Here is a 22669-nt window from a genome sequence, read left to right on the forward strand (position 1 = left end):
TGTATAGACAATGGCTAGGCCGACAAGAATAAATCAGTCACCAGTCCGCCTTCCCGCGGCACGTTTGAATTTCTGAATTCAAACGACAATAAGCTTAACTATTGTAAAATGTTTTGTTGGTAACAACAGTGAGACAATCCAGATGTGAATTATCGGGGATATTTATGCGGCGACAAAGCCGGAAAAACTCCAACCAATTCCGGGAATCGAATCCGGATCTCCCGCATGGTTGTCAGATGCCCTACTGACCAGACCCCCGCAGCTTCTTGGATGAGTTCCGTACTTTGATTATTTCAATTTATTTTAATATATTTTCTTGTTTTTATGGATTTTCTTCACACTTAAAATGTCTCATCTCGTTGAGTAGACAGTTATTTCTTAAGAAAGAAAAAATGCTCTAGAATTTGTTAAAAATCGAATTACTAGAAATTAATTTCGTTTTATTGCTTTCATAAATACTATATGTATGTAGATCTCTACTACTTAATAGTAGTAGTGGTATTAGTAGTATTATTAGTAGTAATTCAACTTATTAATTATAAGTATTATTAATTAATTATGAGAATTATTATTTAATTAAAGTATAATAAAATAATGTTAATGTGAATTTGGAGAAAGTTTTAGATATAACCCCTCCCTTGATGAAATCCTGCGTACGCTACTGCTTGCACCATTAGGTTAATCGTGACGAGGAATTCAGAGTGGCTTTCACACTGATTCACATCTGATTGTCCTGGAGTAGGTAAAGAAACCCAAGGAAAAAAACTTAATTATTCGGGATGCCACATTGCGTGATTCAAACCCGCGGCCTGCCGATTCCGAATCGGTCACCTTAATCATTCGCTTGTTCGGATTGTACGCCCAAGTTGAAAGATACGTGTACCGAATAGTCCATTTTCACATTCAGTAACAGTTTTGAGCGATGTGTAGGGGTGTGTGTGACAGAATATTTTTGGTTGGGACGGGAATTTTTTAAATCCCGACTTTCGGGGCGGAAAAAAGTAGCAATTTCCTGTCTAAGTCGGGAAATGTTCGAAATTTCCTGACGCTCTCGAAATCTCGAATTCTGCACGTCGCATTTCTGGAATAAAAACTAACAATTTCCGAGAAGTTCAAGACACTTACAATGCACTTTTAAAAAATACCATCTTGAATTTCCCAACTGTTCGGGATCCCGAAAAGTCGGGAAGACACTGGCCCTCACTCCCCTGAGATATCTGAAAGGGCTTCACATAATTCAAATTTTGAATTGTAGTGTGAAAACATTGCCGAGGGGTGTCGTGAAAGACAGCGTATGCAAATTATTCTAATGCTGGGGATGCTTTATGAAAATTCTCTTAACTGGGGGAAAGCATAACCTCACCTCCTCCCCTCCCCCCCTGAGAAAAAGTCCGGCGGACGGCCATACGGGTGCAGCTGACGAAACATAAAGTCCCTGATCATCATTGTATGCATATTATTAGTAATTGTGCTATGCATAAATTTTCGCAGGCACTGCCAACGCAAAGCTCAATCTAATTTTTACCTTCGTTAAAATTTTGCAGGAAATTTTTGAACTTCACATCAGGCAACAGTGAAACAGGTATTTTGCTTATTTAATTTTGGACTTGGTAAGCTTTTCGGGGATCGGACCCCCTGGAAACCCCATATAAATAAGTCCTTGCTGCTGAACTATATATCCAAATAGCTGCTCGTAACTTCCTCTAATGTACTACGAGCATACTCAGCTCCCCTCGTATCCCTCCTACTTATTATTTTCTGGTGCCGCCACTGGTACTGCAATTATTCTATGTATGTCTAGGGGAGGATAACTCAAAGAACATCAAATGCAGGAAAATATGGCAAATATAGCACTACTAAAAAGAAGACATATTCTCCCCTTTCTGGAAACCCCAGACCGCCACTGATCCTAAGATATAAATTAAATTAAATAGCAGAATTCGCACAAAAAAAGACCTTCCTCCTCCAAATAAAAATGTGCCTGTGTCTTATCAAATGCTGTTCTGGGGCACGTCCTCCCTGGAAAATTAATGTCCAACTAAAAATTATATATTTCACACATAATTTCATTTCAGTCACAGCAATATATGTTAATTATCATAAATTCATTGAAGAAACATGATAATTTCAGACTGAAATAGTGTTTTTTGTGGAGGCATCACTATTATGGGGAACAATATGCCTTCTTTACCCCCTGGAAAAAATACCTTGCTTGCCCCCCCCTGGAAAAAATCCTGCGGACGTAGGTGTTAGTTTCTCTAAGATATCATCAGGTTATTTAAAATCAATTGTCCCGCATAGGCAGACAGGTGAACCAATATTGACAGTAAGTAGCAGTGCCGCTTGTATTTGGTAGATACTTCTGTTAACCAACCAAGTCTTATCTTTGTACTTCTAGTAGTTCCTTTCTATCAGTAGTTAAATAGGAGGGTATGATATTTCACACAAGCTACCCACTCTCAAATTTGCTGATAAAGATATCTAGAACTAGAATTAATTAAAAGTACGAAATTTCATCTATTTTAAGATCGAGAAGTTTGCACAACCAGGAAAACCCCAGTGCCCCTTATGTACAGCAAGAACATTCAGAATAGATTACAAGACACACACTGACCAGCAGTGACCAGTTGGTAGTGACAGATGATACAATTTCACAAACAGGTGCTGAATGTATCTTCAAATTCTTTTACTGAAGAAATTGAAAATGAATTAGCTTTGATAAGAACTCAAGTGGTACTCAAAGATAAAAAGTGATGTGATGTGATTTATCAGTTGCCAACTTCAACTGCAAACTGTACGGGTTCTGCAGGAACTATTACAGCGCTGCGTCAAATTCTAAACTGACAATAATGCCAAACAAATAAGACATTTTCTACATTGAAAAGACAGAAATATAGGGCTTTAATAATCAGGACTGTCCAGGCAATCACTGATATTTTCTTGTATTTTTATTGCATTGCTTTGCCTATCTGTCTCCAAGCTTATCGCTAGCTTGCCATGTTGCTCTAACACTTACACTATGAAATGGAAGCACATACCAATGCTGTTCTACTTGGAAGACTGCTTGGAAGAAGCATGGAAAATATGGTTTCTAAATTCGGGTTGTGTACTATAAATGTATTCGGTATATTTTTCCTCACCAAGAGATGGCAGAAAGTACGAGATGCTAAAAGATCATAACAGAAAGCATCAAATGATATGAGGCAGAACATATGAGACTCAATGCAGACCTACTACAACACTAAACTCACAAGAAAATGCTAATTCTGTGGAGGTTTCTCTGTTTTAAGTCAACTACGCTCAGATATGCTAATTGGGACTTTATCTACAGTTTAAAGTGGGATGTGAGAGAGTATGCAATGTACCCCCACTGGCGATTGAACACAGCATGCCTTGATTACAAGGTAGCAACATTGCCACCAGGGAGTGGGGAAAGAATATAAGCAGCTGTTCCCTAACCAAAGCATTATTCCTTGTGATGAAAGTGAAGTGGGGGGCAGGAGTGGTGGTATCCCCCAGGTAGAAAAATTCATGCGAAACATTCCCCCCCCCCACACCTCCTGCCAATCTGTGTCAAAGTCACAGCCTTTAATAAATGAGTACCTGGAGCAACCCTTGGCAGTAAAGGTGCCTGGAGTATGGTGCTGATCACATCACCTCCATAAATGCGAGAGGGCTGTAAATATCTGGTGCTTAACTTCTATATCCCCCACAGCACATTGCAATTTGCAGCGGATTCTTTTTTATCTTTTTTACTAAGTTTACAAATTATTTTGGGAATTTTAAAAAAGGCATCATGGAGGAAGGGGGAGATTAAGCCTTCCAACACATTATGCATCCTTCATTCAGTTCCCACTGATAAGTTTGGAGGTTCCAATATAATAGAGGATTTTACACTTTCTTGCATCTTCTGTAAGAATATTATGCAAGTTGATTTCTGAAACATGGAAACAAACACCAGAAAGGCTTTGCTTAAGTCTATGGGGGAGAGTGCGGACCAATACAACTACCACACAAAGTTACATTTTTCAGATTTGATCACTGGTGTCCTACAGTTAGCAACACTACATTTATCATTTTTATATCTAGATCAATCACAGTGCTGGTTGTTTTGTGTAGCACATGAACTTTGCTACAATTGATAAAAATGGAAAACCCACTTGACAGGACTGTAAACTAGGCGATATATAAGGGCATCTTCAAACTCAGGTCGATTTTGCTCCAAGATGGAATTCCAAATCAGCTCTCTCACAGACCCTATGGGTGTAAAAGCTAACTTGCTCTTTAAAAATAAGTTCAGCACTGGATTTGTTGAAGTGGCTCCTGTAGGAGCCGTGTATCCTGCTCGCTACAAGGATATGCATCATGATCTCTTGGACTTTGAAGTGTTCCCAGATGATATTTGGGTTCTCACTCATCCTAGATCAGGTAAGTTGTCTTTCTAGTGGTTTCATTGCTTCCGTAGTCATTAAATTTCATGCGAGGTCAGCCAACATGCCCAAAGTGATGTGTAAAGAACAAGGATCGCCTGAAAGTTTGAAATGATTGGTCAATTACAGTAGTGACTTTGTAGATTAGGCACACATAGGAGTTGTACTACGTAGAAATTTTCAACGGAAAATGCAGGCTCGACCAGGACTCGAACCCGGGTCTCTGGCATACCGTGCCAGCTCGGTAGCTTAGTGGTTAGAGCAATGGCATGGTATGCCAGAGACCCAGGTTCGAGTCCTGGTCGAGCCTGCATTTTTCGCTGAAAATTTCTAAGTAGTGTCTTTGTTCATTATGCAGAATGGCCAGTTCTAAGGAGTAGATAACAGGCGAATCTATCAGGGTATTGAAATTTCACAAACTTGTCTCATAGATAACTTACTTATACTGGAATGATAATGAGAGACTGCTAGGTGTATACGTTAATAGTAGCTTTTATGTGTGTGTTTGTTTTGCATAACTATAAACATTTTAAAACAACAGTCCAGGGGTGCCCACAGGGGGGTATAATGGCGGCCATTGAAATTGGGGGGGGATTTTTTTCCTTATTCTAATATAAATTCAACATTTATATATTTTCCAAAATAAATGTAAACACCTTAGGTACACCATACTTAATCCATTAGATGAAGAAAATGAAGTATTTTGAGGTAGTGATGCCCACAGGTGGGTTTGTGGACTCTCGTTATGTCCAAGCAACTTATTTTTTTTTTGGGGGGGGCGATTTTTTGTAATGGAAATTTGATGTAAAATAGTACAGCATTTAACACAAGTTGAATTACGTTATTAACTATCCATTGCTGTTACATAAATACCAAATATAGACTGCCAAGGAAATTGTAACGGGTAATATTATTATTAAGGAAGGGGGATATCAAACTCTTACACATTGGATCTTAAATCGAGACGTGGATTCTGGTGGGGGATTGAGGATTAAACGTTGGGGGAGGGGGAGGCAATATCCGACTATTGAATATCAGTGTTAAATCTTAGATTATCCTGGGAATTTTAGTTAGGGGGGCTGAGCATTAAATTTGGGGGGAGATATCCAACTCTTGTGTATTAATATTACATCTGATATTGTAGTGGAAAATGTGGTTTTTGGATGGAGATTTTTTCTTTTGAAGGGGGTAATATCTAGGTATTCTTCAACATAAACAGTAAGTCCAAAATTTTGGTTGAGGATTGAATATTAAATTTGAGGGGAGGAGATATGGAGCTCTTAATAAAGCGTAAAATCTTAGATTGTCAAGGGATTTCTTTAGGGTTCGAACATTATATTTGGGAACTATATTTAGCGATATGGTATGCGCACGTTTCGGCACCGAACATGGAAAAAGAGTAAATATGGAGGAATCCAATGAAAGTAATGACGTCCCATTAAATTAATATTCTTGCAAGCCTGCAAAGAAATGGATATAAAAATTTTCTTGCTCGCAATATTGTGTTACAAAAATGCGTGTCTGGCATTTTCATGAGACGATTGTGAAGAATTATACTGTACCTGCATTACAAGACAAACAATAAAAAGAAGGTAAAGTAGTCCCCTGTGCATAGCACCACGCCATGAAGGCGTATAGGGGGTGTGGGGGTAACGCCCCACACTTTCTTGATCCGGTCGTGAGTGGGGGTGATGTGATCAGCATCACGCCCCTGACTGCCTTTACCCCCCAGGGTTTCCCCCAGGTACCCATGTTATTCGACGCTGGGTAGGCGCCGGGGCCGCTTCCACCGTTAGAAAAGTTCCCGGATTTGAACCGGCCGGGGATCGAACCCGGGACCTTGAGCATTGTAGTCAGACGCGTTACCGACTGAGCCACCGCGGCCACTAACAAACAAACAAACAATATTCTCGATATTTATTAATAATATAATTTCTTAACATATAATGTTTAGTGTCGGTATACTGCTTCATTTAAAACAGGCGAGTCATTTTGATGATATGGTTCTATTAGCAATATTATTGTATTATTGATTCCCTGTAGGCTATGCTGCAATAGTTGTACTGTCTACTTCATAGTAACGTCTTGCACATTACTCGATAAAACAGGAAAATAAATAGTGTCAAATTCGCATTTCTAAGTTATATTTGCAGAATAATTTTGCTTTAGCAAGTGAAATTTGCACTGAAGATGAAATCCATGTAATTATTGCTATGGATTACTAAAAAACTTGTAGTTACTCCAAGCAGGGGGGGGTGAGTTCTTTGAAGGAGGCACCTTATTATATTCTCGTCCCAGCCTTAGGAATTTCTAGCTAGGGTTCTGTAATTCTCGATCTTAAGTTGTGTAAGACTTTGTGTTAAATACCCAAATTGTGGGCTATTAAAATTTGTCCTCCAACCACAAACACTGTTTAAATACATATTTATATAATTATGACACTTGAGATTGCTAGCTTTCAGTTATTTCGAAAATTCGAACCATTAAAAAATATGGACAGTTTAACAGGCTATTGTATTCAAATAAAAGAATCATTACTTATTCACCCAAAATATTTTGAGGGGTAATGCATCCACGGTCTAGCTGGGGGATGGAAACCTCTGTTTAAGGAGGAAGGGCAGATCAAATATCGTGTTCAATAAAGCTTAAAAAAATGTTACTTTCAGTAGACACGCTATCGTAATTAAATACTTCATGTGGATTACCACATGATTTGGGGGGGGGGATGCATGACGAGATTTGGGGGGATTGCACAAATGGCCTTGGGAGGGATGGGCACACCTGCAACAGTCATATGCTATTGTGATTCTTGTTCTATCCAGTGTTCTATCCAACAATAGGAAATTATCAAATGTTGCCAAAAAAAAAGGAACTAAGGTTGATGTGAGGCAGTGAAAAATGTTAGCTGGGGGATGTTTGGTCGAGCCTTGGAGTTAGCTGATTCAACATGGTGACAATGAGATAGCTGGGGAATGATTTGCAAAAGTTTTCTAACTTGGAGGATACTATCCCCCTGCTTTTCCCCTCACTTCAACCACTGATGTGAGAGCATGATCTAATGATTTGTATTGTATTAAATTAGAAGTGAACAAGCAATAAGCATAAATAAGAAGTATTATTCCTTCAGTAATTAAAATTCAAGTGAATTTAAAACTGATCATTGTGAAACACAAGGTCATTTTACTTGCCAACAGGTGAACAAATTAAAATCTTCAATACAAGATTACAGCAGAATGTGATCTGGCTTTGCTACTCCACATTCTTTGTCAAAATATCAACAATGTGACCAGTAAAGGAAACAATTGACAATTCCTGAGCCCAAGATAAGCTTCATATTGTACTAGTTTGGTTTGTCATGAAATTACATTTTATTTTTCAAGGGCTAAAGGTAGTTTCATTCAGTGAGATAGGAGCTGAAGAAAAGCGAGATTTACATGGTGGCTGGAATTATACACAGTGATAGAATTGGGCCGGTATGAGCCAGTATGGCATACTGGTAGTAAAAGAAGATGCCAAAAAGCATACCGGCAGTAAATTTTTAAAATTGACACATATTTATTGGAGCTGATTGCACAAATAGCTAAGCAATGCCAACAATGTACTTGCTCATTTCTCTCTCTCTCTCTCTCTCTCTCTCTCTCTCTCTCTCTCTCTCTCTCTCTCTCTCTCTCTCTCTCTCTCTCTCTCTATTTCTTGTATGTACGAGTTGCACTGTACAGAAACACTCTGCACTCTTCCCCCACCCCACCATCCACGGATAAGCACTCCTTGTCGATCATTTGTCATGAGATATGCAAAGCATCTGCAATTAAAATAGTAATTTCAATAAGTGCTGATAATATGAACTTCGATTTTTGCACAGGAGGATTAAAATTATAGCATTAACAGTTTGTCCCTTTAACAATTATTTGGTTTAAGCAAAAATGTACAGACACATGGTTTATCCATTTACTTATTGTAACTGCCCATATGCATTTTCAGTTCTGATCTCAATTTTTGTGGTCCTGGATTGAAGTGTAAAAACAAACTCTTTAAGTTGTTTTGTACTGTATAAATGTTTGTTTTTCGTCCAGTTTGTGTCACGGGCTGACTTGTGAAACATATTTATTTTGCCAGTGTCAAGTGAAAAATTAGTTTAGATTTGTTGCTAAAACGGACACCTTCCAACAAACACAAAACAACTGAAGTTGAACTTGAAAGTGCTATAAAAGTTAGTACTGAAAAAAACAAAAAAAAAACAGGTGTGTACATACCGGTAGTAATTTATTTCCAATTCAGCCTCTGATTATACATGGGTGCTTATGAAAGTATTATTTTTTAAGAACATTATGAGGGCATTAATTAATACAATTGCACAAAACACATGGACAGAAAGAAGAAAGGTTGAAGAACAACTCACCTATAAGAAAAAAGTTAAAACATTGCTCTTGTTAGTAGATCCCTTAGAACTGAAATCTGAGAAGAAATACATAACCCACAACTCTAACTAACTAACTAACTCTCTAGCCTTCTTAAACCCGAAGGTTCATGGCTGCAGCAACACAGGCCTTCCATCTTTCCCTATCTTGAGCAAGATCTATATACTCTTTTCCATCCCACCCGATTTCCCTTAGGTCCATCTCAACGTTGTCCCTCCATCTTCGTCTTGGCCTTCCTACAGGTCTCTTACCATCAGGTTTCCCAACAAGAATCCTGTAAACTCCTCTTTCCTCTCCCATTCGTTCCACATGGCCTGCCCACCTAAGTCTCCTTGATTTAATCATTCTAATAATATCTGGACATGAATACAAATTATGCAGTTCTAAATTATGTAACCTTCTCCACTCACCTGTCTCCTCATCCCTTTTAGGTCCAAATATTTTCCTAAGGATCTTATTTTCAAATACTCTCAATTTATGTTCCTCTTTCAATGTAAGGGACCAAGTTTCACATCCATATAATACTACAGGCAAAATTACTGTTTTGTATATTTTAACTTTTAGTTTCTTAGATATTAAACGAGAAGACAAAAGTTTATGAAGAGAGAAGTAACATGCATTTCCTGTATTAAGCCTACTTTTTATTTCCTCTTTAATATAATTTTCATTTGTTAATATTACTCCTAAGTATTTGAATTTAGAAACTGATTCAAACGAGTTGTTATCAATAATTAGATTTTGATTATTACCTAACACTTGGTTTCGGCCTGTAAGCATATATTTAGTTTTCTCTTTGTTAACTTCCAAACCTATCTCTTTAGCAGTTTTGAAAAATATTTTAGCATTATTCTTAATTGTATTCACATCATCCCCCAGTAAGTCTACATCATGTGCATATGCTAACAACTGAGTCACACCATTTAATTTTAGTCCTTCTTTAGTTTCTTTTACCTTCCTAACAGCATATTCTAAGGCAAAATTAAAGAGCAATGGAGATAATGCATCTCCTTGTTTTAACCCATCATGAATTGTAAATTTGTCAGACATATTAATACCCACACGAATTTTACTTTCTGTTTCACTGGTGCATATTTTTATCATACTAACAAGCTTCTTAGGTATTCCAAACTCTACTAATATATTATATAATTTATCTCTTTTGACAGAATCATATGCTTTTTTGAAATCAATGAATAGCTGATGGACATTTTGATTATATTCCCACTTTTTTTCAAGTGTCTGTCTGATGTGAAAGATTTGATCTGTAGTTGATCTGTTACGTTTAAATCCACATTGATAATCACCTATAATTTCATTAGCATATGGGGTTAGTCTTGTTAAAAGAATTTTAGATAATATTTTATATGTTGTTGAGAGTAGAGAAATTCCACGGTAATTATTGCAGTTCATTTTATCACCTTTTTTAAACACAGGAACAATTATGGATTCTTTCCACTGTTGAGGGATTTCTTCTTTATTCCATATTAAACAAATTAATTTATGAATTTGACATATTAATGAATTTCCACCATATTTAATTAACTCAGCTGGTATTAAATCAATGCCAGGTGCTTTGTTATTCTTTAGCCTTTTAATAGCATCTTTAACTTCAGTCAAGTTAGGTTCTGGAACTAAAGGTTCTGCTGTGTGTACTTCATTCACTTCTGATTTATCTCCTACATGGACATTTAAAAGGTCATTAAAGTAGTTCTTCCATCTATTTAGAATATCGCTTGGGTCAGCTAGAAAATCACCCTCTTTATCTTTTATCAAGTTTACTTTAGGTTGCCACCCCTTTCTAAACTCATTTATACCTTTATATAAATCTCTGATATTTTTATTTTTACTGTTTGTTTCAATTTCGTTAATTTTACTTTTGAAGTAATCTCGTTTTTTACTTCTAAACGTGCGGTTAACTTCTCGTTTTATTCTATTATAATTGCTTAGATTTGTATCATCAGAGTTATTTAACCACCTAAGTCTAGCCTGATTTCTTATTTCTATTAGATTATGACATTCATTATCAAACCATGGCTTACTTTTTCTCGGTTTATGGTATCCTATACTTTCTTTAGCTGCTGATTCTATTGCATTACGTATGTGCTCCCAATTCTTATTTACGTCTGTTTCATTTATATTTTCATCATCATTTAAATCCTGCAAAACATCAAATCTATTTGACAGTTTAATTTGGTAATCTTTCTTAATTCTTTCATCAGTAAACTTTCCTGTATCAAATTTTAGAACTTTTAGATTTTGTTGCTTATGATTTATCACTGAGAGTCTTTCTCTTAATTTAGCAATTACTAAATAATGGTCACTGGCACAGTCCGCACCTCTATGTGAACGAACGTCAATTATACTAGTATGCCTTCTCTTATAAATGATAATATGATCTATTTGATTATGAGTTTTACCATCTGGAGAAGACCAGGTATATTTATGGATATCTCTATGTTCAAAAGTGGTACTTTTCACAATTAAATTCTTTGAGGTAGCAAAAGTAATCAATCTTATACCATTATCATTACTTAATTCATGAAGACTTTCTTTACCAATCGTGGGTTTAAATATCTCTTCTTTGCCAATCTGTGCATTACAGTCACCTAACAGAATTTTCATATCATACTGAGAAAATTTATCAAAGACCTGTTCTAACTCTGTATAAAAATCATCTTTAGTATTATCATCTTTATCTTCCGTTGGTGCATGTATGTTTATTAAAATAATTTTACACCACCTACCCTGTAAAACTGCATATGATATCCTATCATTAATAAATTCTACTGTTTTAAGAGCCGAGATAATTCTATTATTTATAAAAAAGCCTGTTCCAAAATTATGATTTTCAGTACCACCATAGAAAAAAGTATAATTTTTAGTTTTACAATTCCCTTCTCCTGGCCACCTAACTTCCTGGACAGCTACTACATCTAATTTATACTTAACTATCTCATTAACTGTACACTGAAATGCCCCAGGCCGGTAAAGGCTCAGAACATTCCAGGTGCCTAATTTAATGTCCTTATTCCTAATGTAGATCTTATCCTTAGTCCAGGGACCTCCCAAAGTAGTCCCCACCCGGAGATCCGAACTCAACTTCTTTATTTTCCTATGCACAAACGGGTGCCCACAGAGCACCGGGCACTTGCTCCCACTCCCCCCAAGATATCTGAGAGTTAATATAATTTGAATGGTGAAATTGCAATGTGAAAACATGGATCAGAGGTACAATGAAGGAGAACAGATTCCACCTGATATCTGTGAATATCGAAAATGTACAAAAAGACAGAACTGCCAGTCAACAAAGTGACAGATGTTTATGAAAAGGAAACAAGGCAAATTCAGTTTCTATTCAAATAATAGATTTAGGTCTGAAATTCTGAACTTTACAACTACACCACAGTATTCTTAATTCAATTTCAATTTTTTGATTTGTGAAATATGAGTTCTTATGACTAAAGGACAAGTATAAAAATGTAACTGTGCCCACTCTTTCTACCCAGTGTTCAAAGTGGAAATTCGTAGCTGGGGGATGCTTATTTAAATTAGTGGGAGGATGCCTCATGAGAATTTTCTTAGCTGGTGGATAGCATCATCACTCCTCACTTTGAGCACTGTTGTTTATACCATCCACTAAATCATACATAGTACAATAGGTATGGGACAGGTCAAAACTTATAATTATTCAAAGGAAACAGATTATGTTGCAGTATCACTGACAGAGGCAATTTCACACAGCTAAAACAACCAATGCAAAAAATCAGGCAAAACCAAGGCTAGTTCAGTAAAACAAAGACATGGTATGAGAGACCCAGGTTGAAATCCTGGTCATACCTGCATTTTTTTCCTCAATTTCTATGGACTATATTAATGCTGATTCCAGTGTAGCCTATAACCCCCAATGACTCTTTGTTTACATAAATGGATGAATTGAACCATGCATATGGAGGTCTAATATGATAGATTTTGCTTTATAACTAGTACATAACACTAATTGCAGGGTTATTCCCAGATAGCAAGTTAGCTTGTGGCAAACTTATGATAGCTTCCTTATAGCTTGTCAAAGCAAGCTTGATATGGCAGCTGGGTGCAAGCTTGATGCATGTGGTACTTAGCGTGGGTGGATGCATTTTTTTAAAAAATATAACAATAGACACACACATTTAATATATCAATAGAGATACTCATTAAACATAAACAACAGTGACAAAATTAAATAAAACAAGATACAGTGGAATGAAGTGAAATATCGATGCGACATCATGATCCTGATGTTTCCTACAGCGGCCGCTAGATGATTCTGCCAAAAATGTGAAGAACAAACATAACTTAATATAACATAAGATGAAACATAATGATATATTTCATTGTTAAAATGCTCAAGGTCCCAGGTTCGATCCTCGGTTGGTTCAAATCCGGGAACTTTTCTAACGTTGGAAGCGGCCCTGGCACCCACCCAGCGTCGAATGACATGGGTACCTGGGGGAAACCCTGGGGGGTAAAGGCAGTCAGGGGCGTGATGCTGATCACATCACCCTCACTCATGACCGGATCAAGAAAGTGTGGGGCGTTACTCCCACACCCCCTATACACCTTCATGGTGTGGTGCTAAGCATGGGGGGAGCACTTTTTTTTTACCTAATCAGTGAAAAATTGTTTTTTAAAACCCTTCCAAAGATGTGTGAATATTAAACATACAAGGATGAGAAGAAAATATAGGGCAGTGAATAAAAGTAAATCTCCCATGAGCAACTTTTTTGATTCCAAACTATATAATCAGGAGCTAGATTTCGCGATGAAAAACTGTTACAAGATCGGTTAGTTCATGTGAACATTCGAGCCTGATCATTACCAATATGTACAAAGAGATTGGTTAGTTCATTGAACTATCCAACCCAATCTACTGAGCCTAGCCTAGGTATTCCCTATTTTTGGGTGAGCAGGAAAATGTTCTTATAAAAAACTGACAACAAATATTGGTGGCTATTGTATGTATGACCCTCAATTGCCTAATGCTTTTTGCTTTGCTGTTATGCATATGTACAATGTGCATTATAGCCATATTTGTGCTATCAGTAAAAAGAAAAATCAGTTTAGCTTCAAGATGTAAGCCAGAATGTAGCTTACATCGAGCATTCTGTAAGCTTACAGCTAGATATGGCAAGCTTGCTGCAACTTCCAATTCAGGTAACTAGATTGCTGGATGCAAGCTTGTTACAAGCTACTTTGCTTGCCGTGGGACGCTTGCTTCATGCGTGCAGCAAGCTGTCTGTGATATCTGGGTTACATGTTGTACAGAGCAGATCTATCAAATAAGAAAAGCATACGTAAGAGCGTCATGTTTCTCTGTGCCATTTTATGTACAGTACGAAGGCAAGACAAACTTTTTACAGCTCCTGAAAACTTTTTACTGTAGAAAAGTAACATCAGTATTGTAAGATACAGTTTTTGAGTTTCAAGAGCTGAGAAATTGTATGCATATACTGAGGCCGTTTTATTTCATTTAGAAACAATTTATGCTTGGTTTAAGTTAAAAGATGTACCTTTCCTTCTGTGAGTAATCATCAATCAGCAATGTTAACAGGTATGCTCACTTTTCAGGAACAACATGGGCACAGGAAATAATCTGGAGCATTGAACATGATCTGAATTTTGAAGCAGCGAAGGCTTTACAAATGGCGAGGTTTCCATACCTTGAGTAAGTATACACCATCTTGTTACTGGGTACTAGTTCTGATATGAAACAAGCCTGTTTCAAATTTATCTTCACAACACTGTTCAAGGAAGTTTTTACATTCCAAATTCTTTAATTTGAAACCATGGGCATCATCAGAATATTCTGTAGGGGAGGTTATTAATAAAAATCAACCAATTTTATTAAATTATTATTATTATTCTCGATCCACCAGATGAATGAATATTCTTCACAACTGTTTTCCATTATTTGAACATTTCATGCAGTTAATGTATTGAAATTCATAGTTATTGTATTCTGTTAATAATTATTACACACCTCATTCAAGAAAAGGCTTTAAAACTTATGCAGACATTTTATTCAAAAAGTTTATGTTGTGTGACATAAGAATATAATTTTTTGAGTCTGGAAACTATGGAACCATTTATTCTTTGAATTAAATGATAGAACATGAAAATATAACCTGCTTCCTGTATTTTTTTTCTATGTAATGCATAACATTAAAAGCATGTATATACATTGTTTATTTTGTTCGAATGTTAATTAAATGAACTTTATTTCTGTAATTAACAATACAAAATAACAAGCTTTCTGCTTTTCTGTAACTGAAACGAACAATGCCAAGTTCCAGCGGGGGTCAACAGACCCATTCAACCCTCCTTCCCGATGCCCATGTTTAAAACCAAATCTATTTAGTTTGACATACACAAAATGCCTAAAAGAGGCAAAAATATCAAAGTTAGAAATATCAGATTTCTGTCTATATCATTTCTTCAGTCAACACTAGATATACATTCCATATGTCAGACAACATCTATCTGAATGCCACCAATTTTCTGGTTTATGCATAACAGATTATAGTTGCAACAATGCATATTAAGAACTAATTCTGATGTTTGTCACTTTATTCTGCTCCCTACCTTCCAGAGGCACATGGAAAGGGAAGGGGGTATGGCAGTCAGAAGCCCCTCCCCTCTGGTCTTCATTACACAAAAAATGTTTTTGTCAGTATATGTCCTCAATTAAAAAAATATAGGTGTGGCCTATACGGACTTCAAATATCATTCTACCAATAGAATTTGGGTGAATTAGTAAGAGATAAATTTGCCAAAAACTGACAGCTTTCCTCTGGCTCATAACTTTTTGCCATATTCTTAAGCAATCTTAACATATGCTTTGTCTTTCTGGTATTACAGAAAAAGCATGTGAATACTCAGTGCTCGAAGAGAGGGGGGATAGCCCCCTTGATAGTAAATTTCAGCAAAGCATCCCCCCCCCCCAACTGTCTCATTGTCATAATGTTAAACCATAGGAGCATCCCCGGTTAGCTCCACAACTCTATCAAACATCCCGCTAACTAAGAATTTCCACTTCAAGCACTGTGTATACTCAGAACATTTTCAGATCTCATGCTGTAAATAATATTATGCAGCAATTATAGTGGGTTTTCCTCCTACCCGTACTTTACTTTTCTGGACATCGCCTACACAAGTTATGCAGAACAGAGGGTTCAATTCTTGTTTTAAGTCCACTTTATGCACAGACAGACTAATCGGGACAGGACCAGTTTAAAGTGAGATCCAAACCACTGTGCAATGTGCCTCCACCCGGTATCAAGTCTGGGACCCCTACATGCATAATGAGTCCAGTCCTTCCAGATCATATTAATCTTCATTACATTCCCAAATGTCCAAGAATACAAAGTACATCATGTGAAATATTAAAATTGATAAAGAATATCAACAACTTAAAACTTTAAATTATAACATTAACTGGAAATATTCTATGATTGTGAATATGTATGCATGATTAGTAGACAGGATTTTGATTTGATTTTCTTTATTTTACTTCACTTTTTGTGCCACTTTTGGCTAATTTGCGAAGATAAAATTGATGAATGGACACTCGCAAATATCCAGGCCAGGATTCGAACCCGGGAGATTAGTAGACAGGAAACCACATATGTATCATCAACAGAACACAGTGAGTGAAATCACAAGCATATATTTGGGTTTGTGTGCATGTAATTTAGATATATACTGCTCGTGTAAAATATCTGAAATACATAACATAAAGCTTCACCCTTCCAATATACTAAGAAAAATCATCTTGTATAATGTATTTACATACATTTTTCCACCATTTGCTAGTTTTGTATTTTGTTCGTCTTATATGGCTTTTGTACCTCTCTACCGAGACTTGGCATGGTGCATAGCATAGGGGAGCACTTTACCTTTTTTTTTTTTACCTACATAGACATGAACCAGGAACCTTCAGTGGACAGATTGTGAATCAAGCATTCATCTCACTTGACCACTATTGTTCTCAATTGCTGGTAGTTAAGGAGGAAAGGGGGAGAGGGGGGAGGGGGGAGGGGTGCTGACACACTCAATGTCAATTTTGACCAACATTGCAATTGAGACACTACTTATGCTGAGGTCTTCTTTTTTGTAAAATTTCATCTCTACACTTGGGATAATCTTCCATCCCTATTGACGATGGTTGATAATTTTGCTCAAAGTTTAATGTTACAGTTGAGCACAACTGGAAAATGAAAAAGCCATTTTATTTTGAATAAATTACTTGGTCTTTGGCATGCCGTGCCATTGTTCTAACCAATGAGCTGGCCTGGTCTCGCTTGATTTTTTGCTCTCGCTGTCTTGCCTGCGTGGAATCGTCTCTGCCAGTGCTACCGTAACGAGATCTGTTGCCTTTGGAACACAGTAGACTTCGACATTGCCTGTTTCCTCCCAGCGTAGAGATGTTAATTATTGATGATTATGCACACACAGGAGATGTACTACATAGACATTTTCAGCGAAAAATGCAGGCTTGACCAGGATGGGTTCGAGTCCTGGTTGAGCCTGCATTTTTCGCTGAAAATTTCTACGCAGTATCTCCTGTGTGTGCCTAATTATCAACAAATTTATTGGTCTTCAAATGTATATGTTGAATTGAGTGCTTCAAGTGAGTGTATGTACAGGGGAGGGAGAAGAGAGAGAATTGACATAAAGCACTGCCAACAAGTGAACCATAAGCATTCTCCAGCTATCCCAAAGACTGGAGCAAACATTCCACCACCTACTACTTTTCCACTGTTACACTAAATCAATCTTTCAAATTGTTCAAATCAAAGGTTGCTACTTTTTCACCTCTCACTGATTCTGCACAAAATGATGTTTAAAAACCAAAAATATAGGTGCCTATTCCATTTTTTTTAACCTTTCATGAAAATGTAAGATTCTAAATATTATCATCTTGTAGTTTTATTAAATTTCTATTCATATTACATAACTATTCGTAGTTGGACAGGAAAGACTGCGTAGTTCCAGAGACACAAATCAGTAAGATAATTGCCATCTAAGTATGACAATTTAAAATCTTCTTTCTCCTTGTTTCTAGAGTTCTTTATATGCAAGGGTTATGATACACCAATATATATGTGTGTATCTTATGTTAAAATTACCAAACTTTATTATCATATATTTCTATTTGACATGTTCTATACTACAGATGTACCTATTTGTATGTGCATCTTATGTTAAAATTACCAAACTTAATTATCATGTATTTCTATTTGACCATGTCCTATACTACAGATGTACCTACTTGTACACAATTGTAGTCCTTGGATGCAAATAAATCATATCATATCAGGAATTTCATGAGAGAAAGTAATGATACAGCTCCATTAATTTGCTTTGAGTGCAATATTATACCCTCGTTGCACTCTCTTCCTGGACAAAACAATGTGTTCCATTGTGTTCTTGAAAGCATTTTGTTTAAAGGGTAATTTTCAAACCAAAAGGTTTATTTCAGTCAGTGTAATGGCAAAAATGACATTAAAGGTCAAATTGCAATCCTTCAAAGCCAATTACTTTTTATATTTTTATAATAGCAACTTCTACATCACCGGAACTGTAGCTTTCCTGGCAACATGATTCAAACAAGTGTTCTTGGGTTACTAGTCAGGTTAAGTCGGTGTTAGCTTCCAACGTTTCGAGTACATACATTGCTCTCATTGCAGCCAATAAGAAGACCAGGATCCGAGCGAGCCAATAGGACAGCGTCCAAGCTCAGCCCCATCACAGTCTTGTATTTAACCCTACACTGGTCTCAATGAGAGCAATGTATGCACTCGAAATGTTGGAAGCTAACACCGGCTTGACCTGGCTGGTAATCCGAGAACACGTGTTCAAATTCTATATCATTGCATTCCACTTTTTGACGATAGATACCACTAGGTAGCACTGAAAATAACTGAGTGAATAACATATGTGTTTGAATTTTTCAGTGTCTTGTTATTCCTGTTGACAATTGGTGTGAGATCATATTGTTTTAGAAGTAACCAATCCAAAAACTCAAATATTATATCGATCTTTCTTTAAAGTTCCACTAATGATACAATGCAGTTCACATCATGGGCATCCAGAAAGGAGGGGATGTTAAATGGGGCACAGCTCCCCTCCTAGAAAATGAATGCCAGTTTAAAATTTTACATTTCCATTTCCAGATATAATTTCATTTCAATGACAGTAATTTGGATTATTTATTAGTAAGTAAGTCGCAAGTAATACTGATACAGCTTATTGCAGAAACACAATAACTTCAAACTGAATTAGTATTTGTTGAAGGGGGAGAATGGTTTTGAAGTAAAAATTTCGTGCTTGTCCTCCTCCACCAGGAAAAAATCCTGCAAGATGTCCACGACTCATAAGTATCTTTCTCAAGAAGCATGAACCCAAAGTTTTGGTAATGTGTAATACTGCAAATGTTCTAATTTCCTCTACACCTGAAAACACTAATGTATTTTTCACTGTTACAATCCCACACTGCTCACATAACTATAAGCAATTGATTTAAAATTATAGCAAAGTAATTCTTCTTTACAGAATGACACTCATAAAGAGCCCAGACCAAGGCACAATTGGGAAACCCATTTTGGACGCTTCTGTGGAATTCACCAAGGCACAGGCCAGACCACGTTTCATTAAAAGCCATCTCAACTGGCATCTGCTACCTCGTCAGCTGAACACAGTAAAACCAAAGGTTTGTATCGACAATTATCATGTGCATGAATTACAAAATACAGGCCTCAACATGGGCAGGACTCCTCCATCCAGAGAATGGCATGGTTTCTATTTGGGCCTTTGAAAAATATGTGCTTGCTTACCCTCCTAATACAAAATCCGTCTGAAAACTCTCTTGGTTGCTGAATGTTCTAATATTTTTTGTATTGACATAATAGTTGGATTAAGACTAACAAGGAGATGCTACAGCTTGGAAAACTGAGTGTAGGATGGGACTACGTGAAGTGGTAGGGTACCCTATAGGTATTGATATGCCAAGGTACTAGCATGCACTAGCCAGCCACTTACAAGAAAAAGTGCCTTAAATTTCCGAAGTTTCCAAGCACTCCTCATGAAGTGAAGATATTGTCTGACTGCCAAGTGATCCTGGTGGCCCTCAATTTTGATTAAGTTAAGGGGCTTATCCCTGTAGTGTGTGAAGTGCAAAAATAGCCCATGTGTTCATATACCCATAATATCAAAATCAATCAATCGATTCCTGTTTCCTGATTTTAATGCAGGTAGGTCTATGTTACATACGTTTCAGCATGAGACATGTTTCTACATTTGAAGCAAGAAGAGGAATGCAGGTCTCTATCCATTAGGAATGTCAATCAATAGGGCTCGACAGAGAGGGAGGGGGAACATCTCACCAGTTAAGCAAATTTTCATAAGTATCCCCCACCTGCTTCATTGTATCCATGTTGATCAATACAAGCTTACCCTCACCTATTTCCAAAGCCAGCCTCCGTGGCATATTATATTAGTTAGCACAGCGTGCTACGATGCTAAGTGTCCCAGGTTCGAATCCCAGTTAAGCACTGTCCATCACAAAAGTTTTTAACTTTCTTTCAGTCTCTATTGTAATATATTTTTATTACTTAGCATACCTTTGTTGCCTCATCATGTTATTCAAGATGCTATCTGATGGTAAAAGTATAGAAATCTATAATATAACAAAAAATTATCATTGACAAGTGGCAGTATGAAGCATTGTAAGCATTTGCACACTATTTTGGAATAAAATTAATAGATTTTGTATTTAGTTTCTACAGGCAGTCTGTTTTTTGCAGTTTTGTAAAACTGTATTTTAGTGTGATGATGATGAATGATGCACATTAATGAAATGAGAAAGCAAAGTTTGAACTTCATGCACATTTTAATCACAAGAAGTGCAAAAAAAAAGGTAAAGTGTTCCCCTGTGCATAGCACCACGCCATGAAGGCGTATAGGGGGTGTGGGGGTAACGCCCCACACTTTCTTGATCCGGTCGTGAGTGGGGGTGATGTGATCAGCATCACGCCCCTGACCGCCTTTACCCCCCAGGGTTTCCCCCAGGTACCCATGTTATTCGACGCTGGGTGGGCGCCGGGGCCGCTTCCTCCGTTAGAAAAGTTCCCGGATTTGAACCGGCCGGGGATCGAACCCGGGACCTTTAGCATGGTAGTCAGACGCGTTACCGACTGAGCCACCGCGGCCACACAAGAAGTGCATTTGCTTTAAATTGATGTTTCATATACAGTACCGTCTGTCTCAGGTAGTATTGCTCATACAGAAATTAAACTTATGCAAGGAATGTTTTCTGTTTTAGAAAAATACCCAATTATTAGGAACTGTCTTAGCAGTTTATCTGTGTTAACTGCATACAAGAATTGTTATTGATGTTCATTATAACTTTTTACTTGTATTTTAAATATTGAATTGTACTGTAACTCAAGTGAAATGTGCATCTTGTTTATAGTAAATTTATTTGTAAGATACTACCTGCAGTTTTTTCAGACAATTGTGCCAACATTTTCTATTTTGCATAACTGTTAATTATGTAGGGTGTCCTATTACTATATAAACTATTACTTCATAACAGATGGTGTACATCATGAGAAATCCTAAGGATGTGTGTGTGTCATATTACCACTACGCCAAGCTATTTGAAGGTTTCAGCGGCACATTTGAGGAGTTTGCTGAGCTGTTTCTCAATGATAGAAGTAAGTCAAAAATAATTTTAGTTGAGCAACAGACTTGGGCAATATAGATAATAAAACATAGCCCAAACATAAGCTTGAATAAACTTTAAATTAATATGAATCCATGAATATCAACCCTGACACAAATATGGACAAAAGAACAATAATATGGTAGCTTATGATGATATAAAAGTTATATATTTAAGCCAGAGTATAAAAGTGTATTAATGTTGTGTAATGTAGTGTAGTGCATAGCAAGAGAATCATCATGGCTTCAAGTTCTAAGCATAGTGAATAAAATATTTATGGCTTTTTTTTAATATTACTTATGATAAGTCTGACAATGATGTCAATTACAGCATAAATGAAATTTTGGTTACTTATATAGTTTAAGAGAACAAAGGGTAACAAACTTATAACCAATGGTGTAGTCATGCCATAGCACTGCCCTAGTATTTCTTTTTTAATGTAGAATGTAGACAGGGAGTACCCTGCCTCAGAAATTGACAGCAATTGTTTAGTTGTTGTTTTTTTTTTTTAATTTGCTGCATTTAACGTTAATTTGTTGTGTCTAAACAGAACCAAACATAGCACCAACAGTTCTTTGTTGTATAACAAGATTATAATTATTTTATTGGGAGACGTGTGAAACACAACTATCCTACTGCACTGCATTAATTGTTCTTAGATTTATAATCAGCTGAGACATATATAAGTCACAGAGGCTTGTAGCCGGTGTTACCGCAGGTAACAGCAAAATGTAAAGAATTAAAAAGTTGTTTCAATAAAATGACATCATTGTTAAATACGTTAATGAACCCCGTTGCCGTCGAGTAGATATTGCCTAGGACATTTTTTCTGCAGCCGACAGAAGCAAAGAGGAAGGCCATTCTGCTACCCTGAAGAGGCAACAAGGGAGAAGAGGGCGCCAGTGCAAGGAAAGAGGGAGGAAGGACTTTATGGGGTTATTCATATACCTGTTAAGGGGCCCTGTTGCCGTTCAGACCCACCAGAGCAGCCAGTGTTGTCACATCGGATTGGCAGAAAAGAACTAAATCCCACCTTAATAGGAATACCATTTCTGTGAAGC

General features: G+C 36.9%; 1 protein-coding gene and 1 non-coding gene across 2 annotated transcripts in view; both read left to right on the plus strand.

The window, feature by feature from the left end:
• The first annotated feature begins 4233 nt into the window (after positions 1-4233).
• The window catches only part of LOC145991519 (luciferin sulfotransferase-like), a 31893-nt gene continuing 13457 nt past the window's right edge, over positions 4234-22669 (plus strand). Inside the window, exons 1-4 of the mRNA XM_083127540.1 lie at positions 4234-4428; positions 14453-14549; positions 19439-19595; positions 21480-21600. Of these exons, the coding sequence (XP_082983666.1) occupies positions 4260-4428; positions 14453-14549; positions 19439-19595; positions 21480-21600 (544 nt within the window). The 5' untranslated portion in view covers positions 4234-4259. The remainder of the gene's footprint in view (positions 4429-14452; positions 14550-19438; positions 19596-21479; positions 21601-22669) is intronic.
• TRNAT-GGU (transfer RNA threonine (anticodon GGU)) lies at positions 4669-4740 on the plus strand. Its single transcript has one exon. It is a non-coding gene; the product is annotated as a tRNA-Thr (tRNA).

This window comes from Lepisma saccharinum, chromosome 8 (assembly GCF_977018435.1).
Source record: "Lepisma saccharinum chromosome 8, izLepSacc3.1, whole genome shotgun sequence".
NCBI lineage: Eukaryota > Metazoa > Arthropoda > Insecta > Zygentoma > Lepismatidae > Lepisma > Lepisma saccharinum.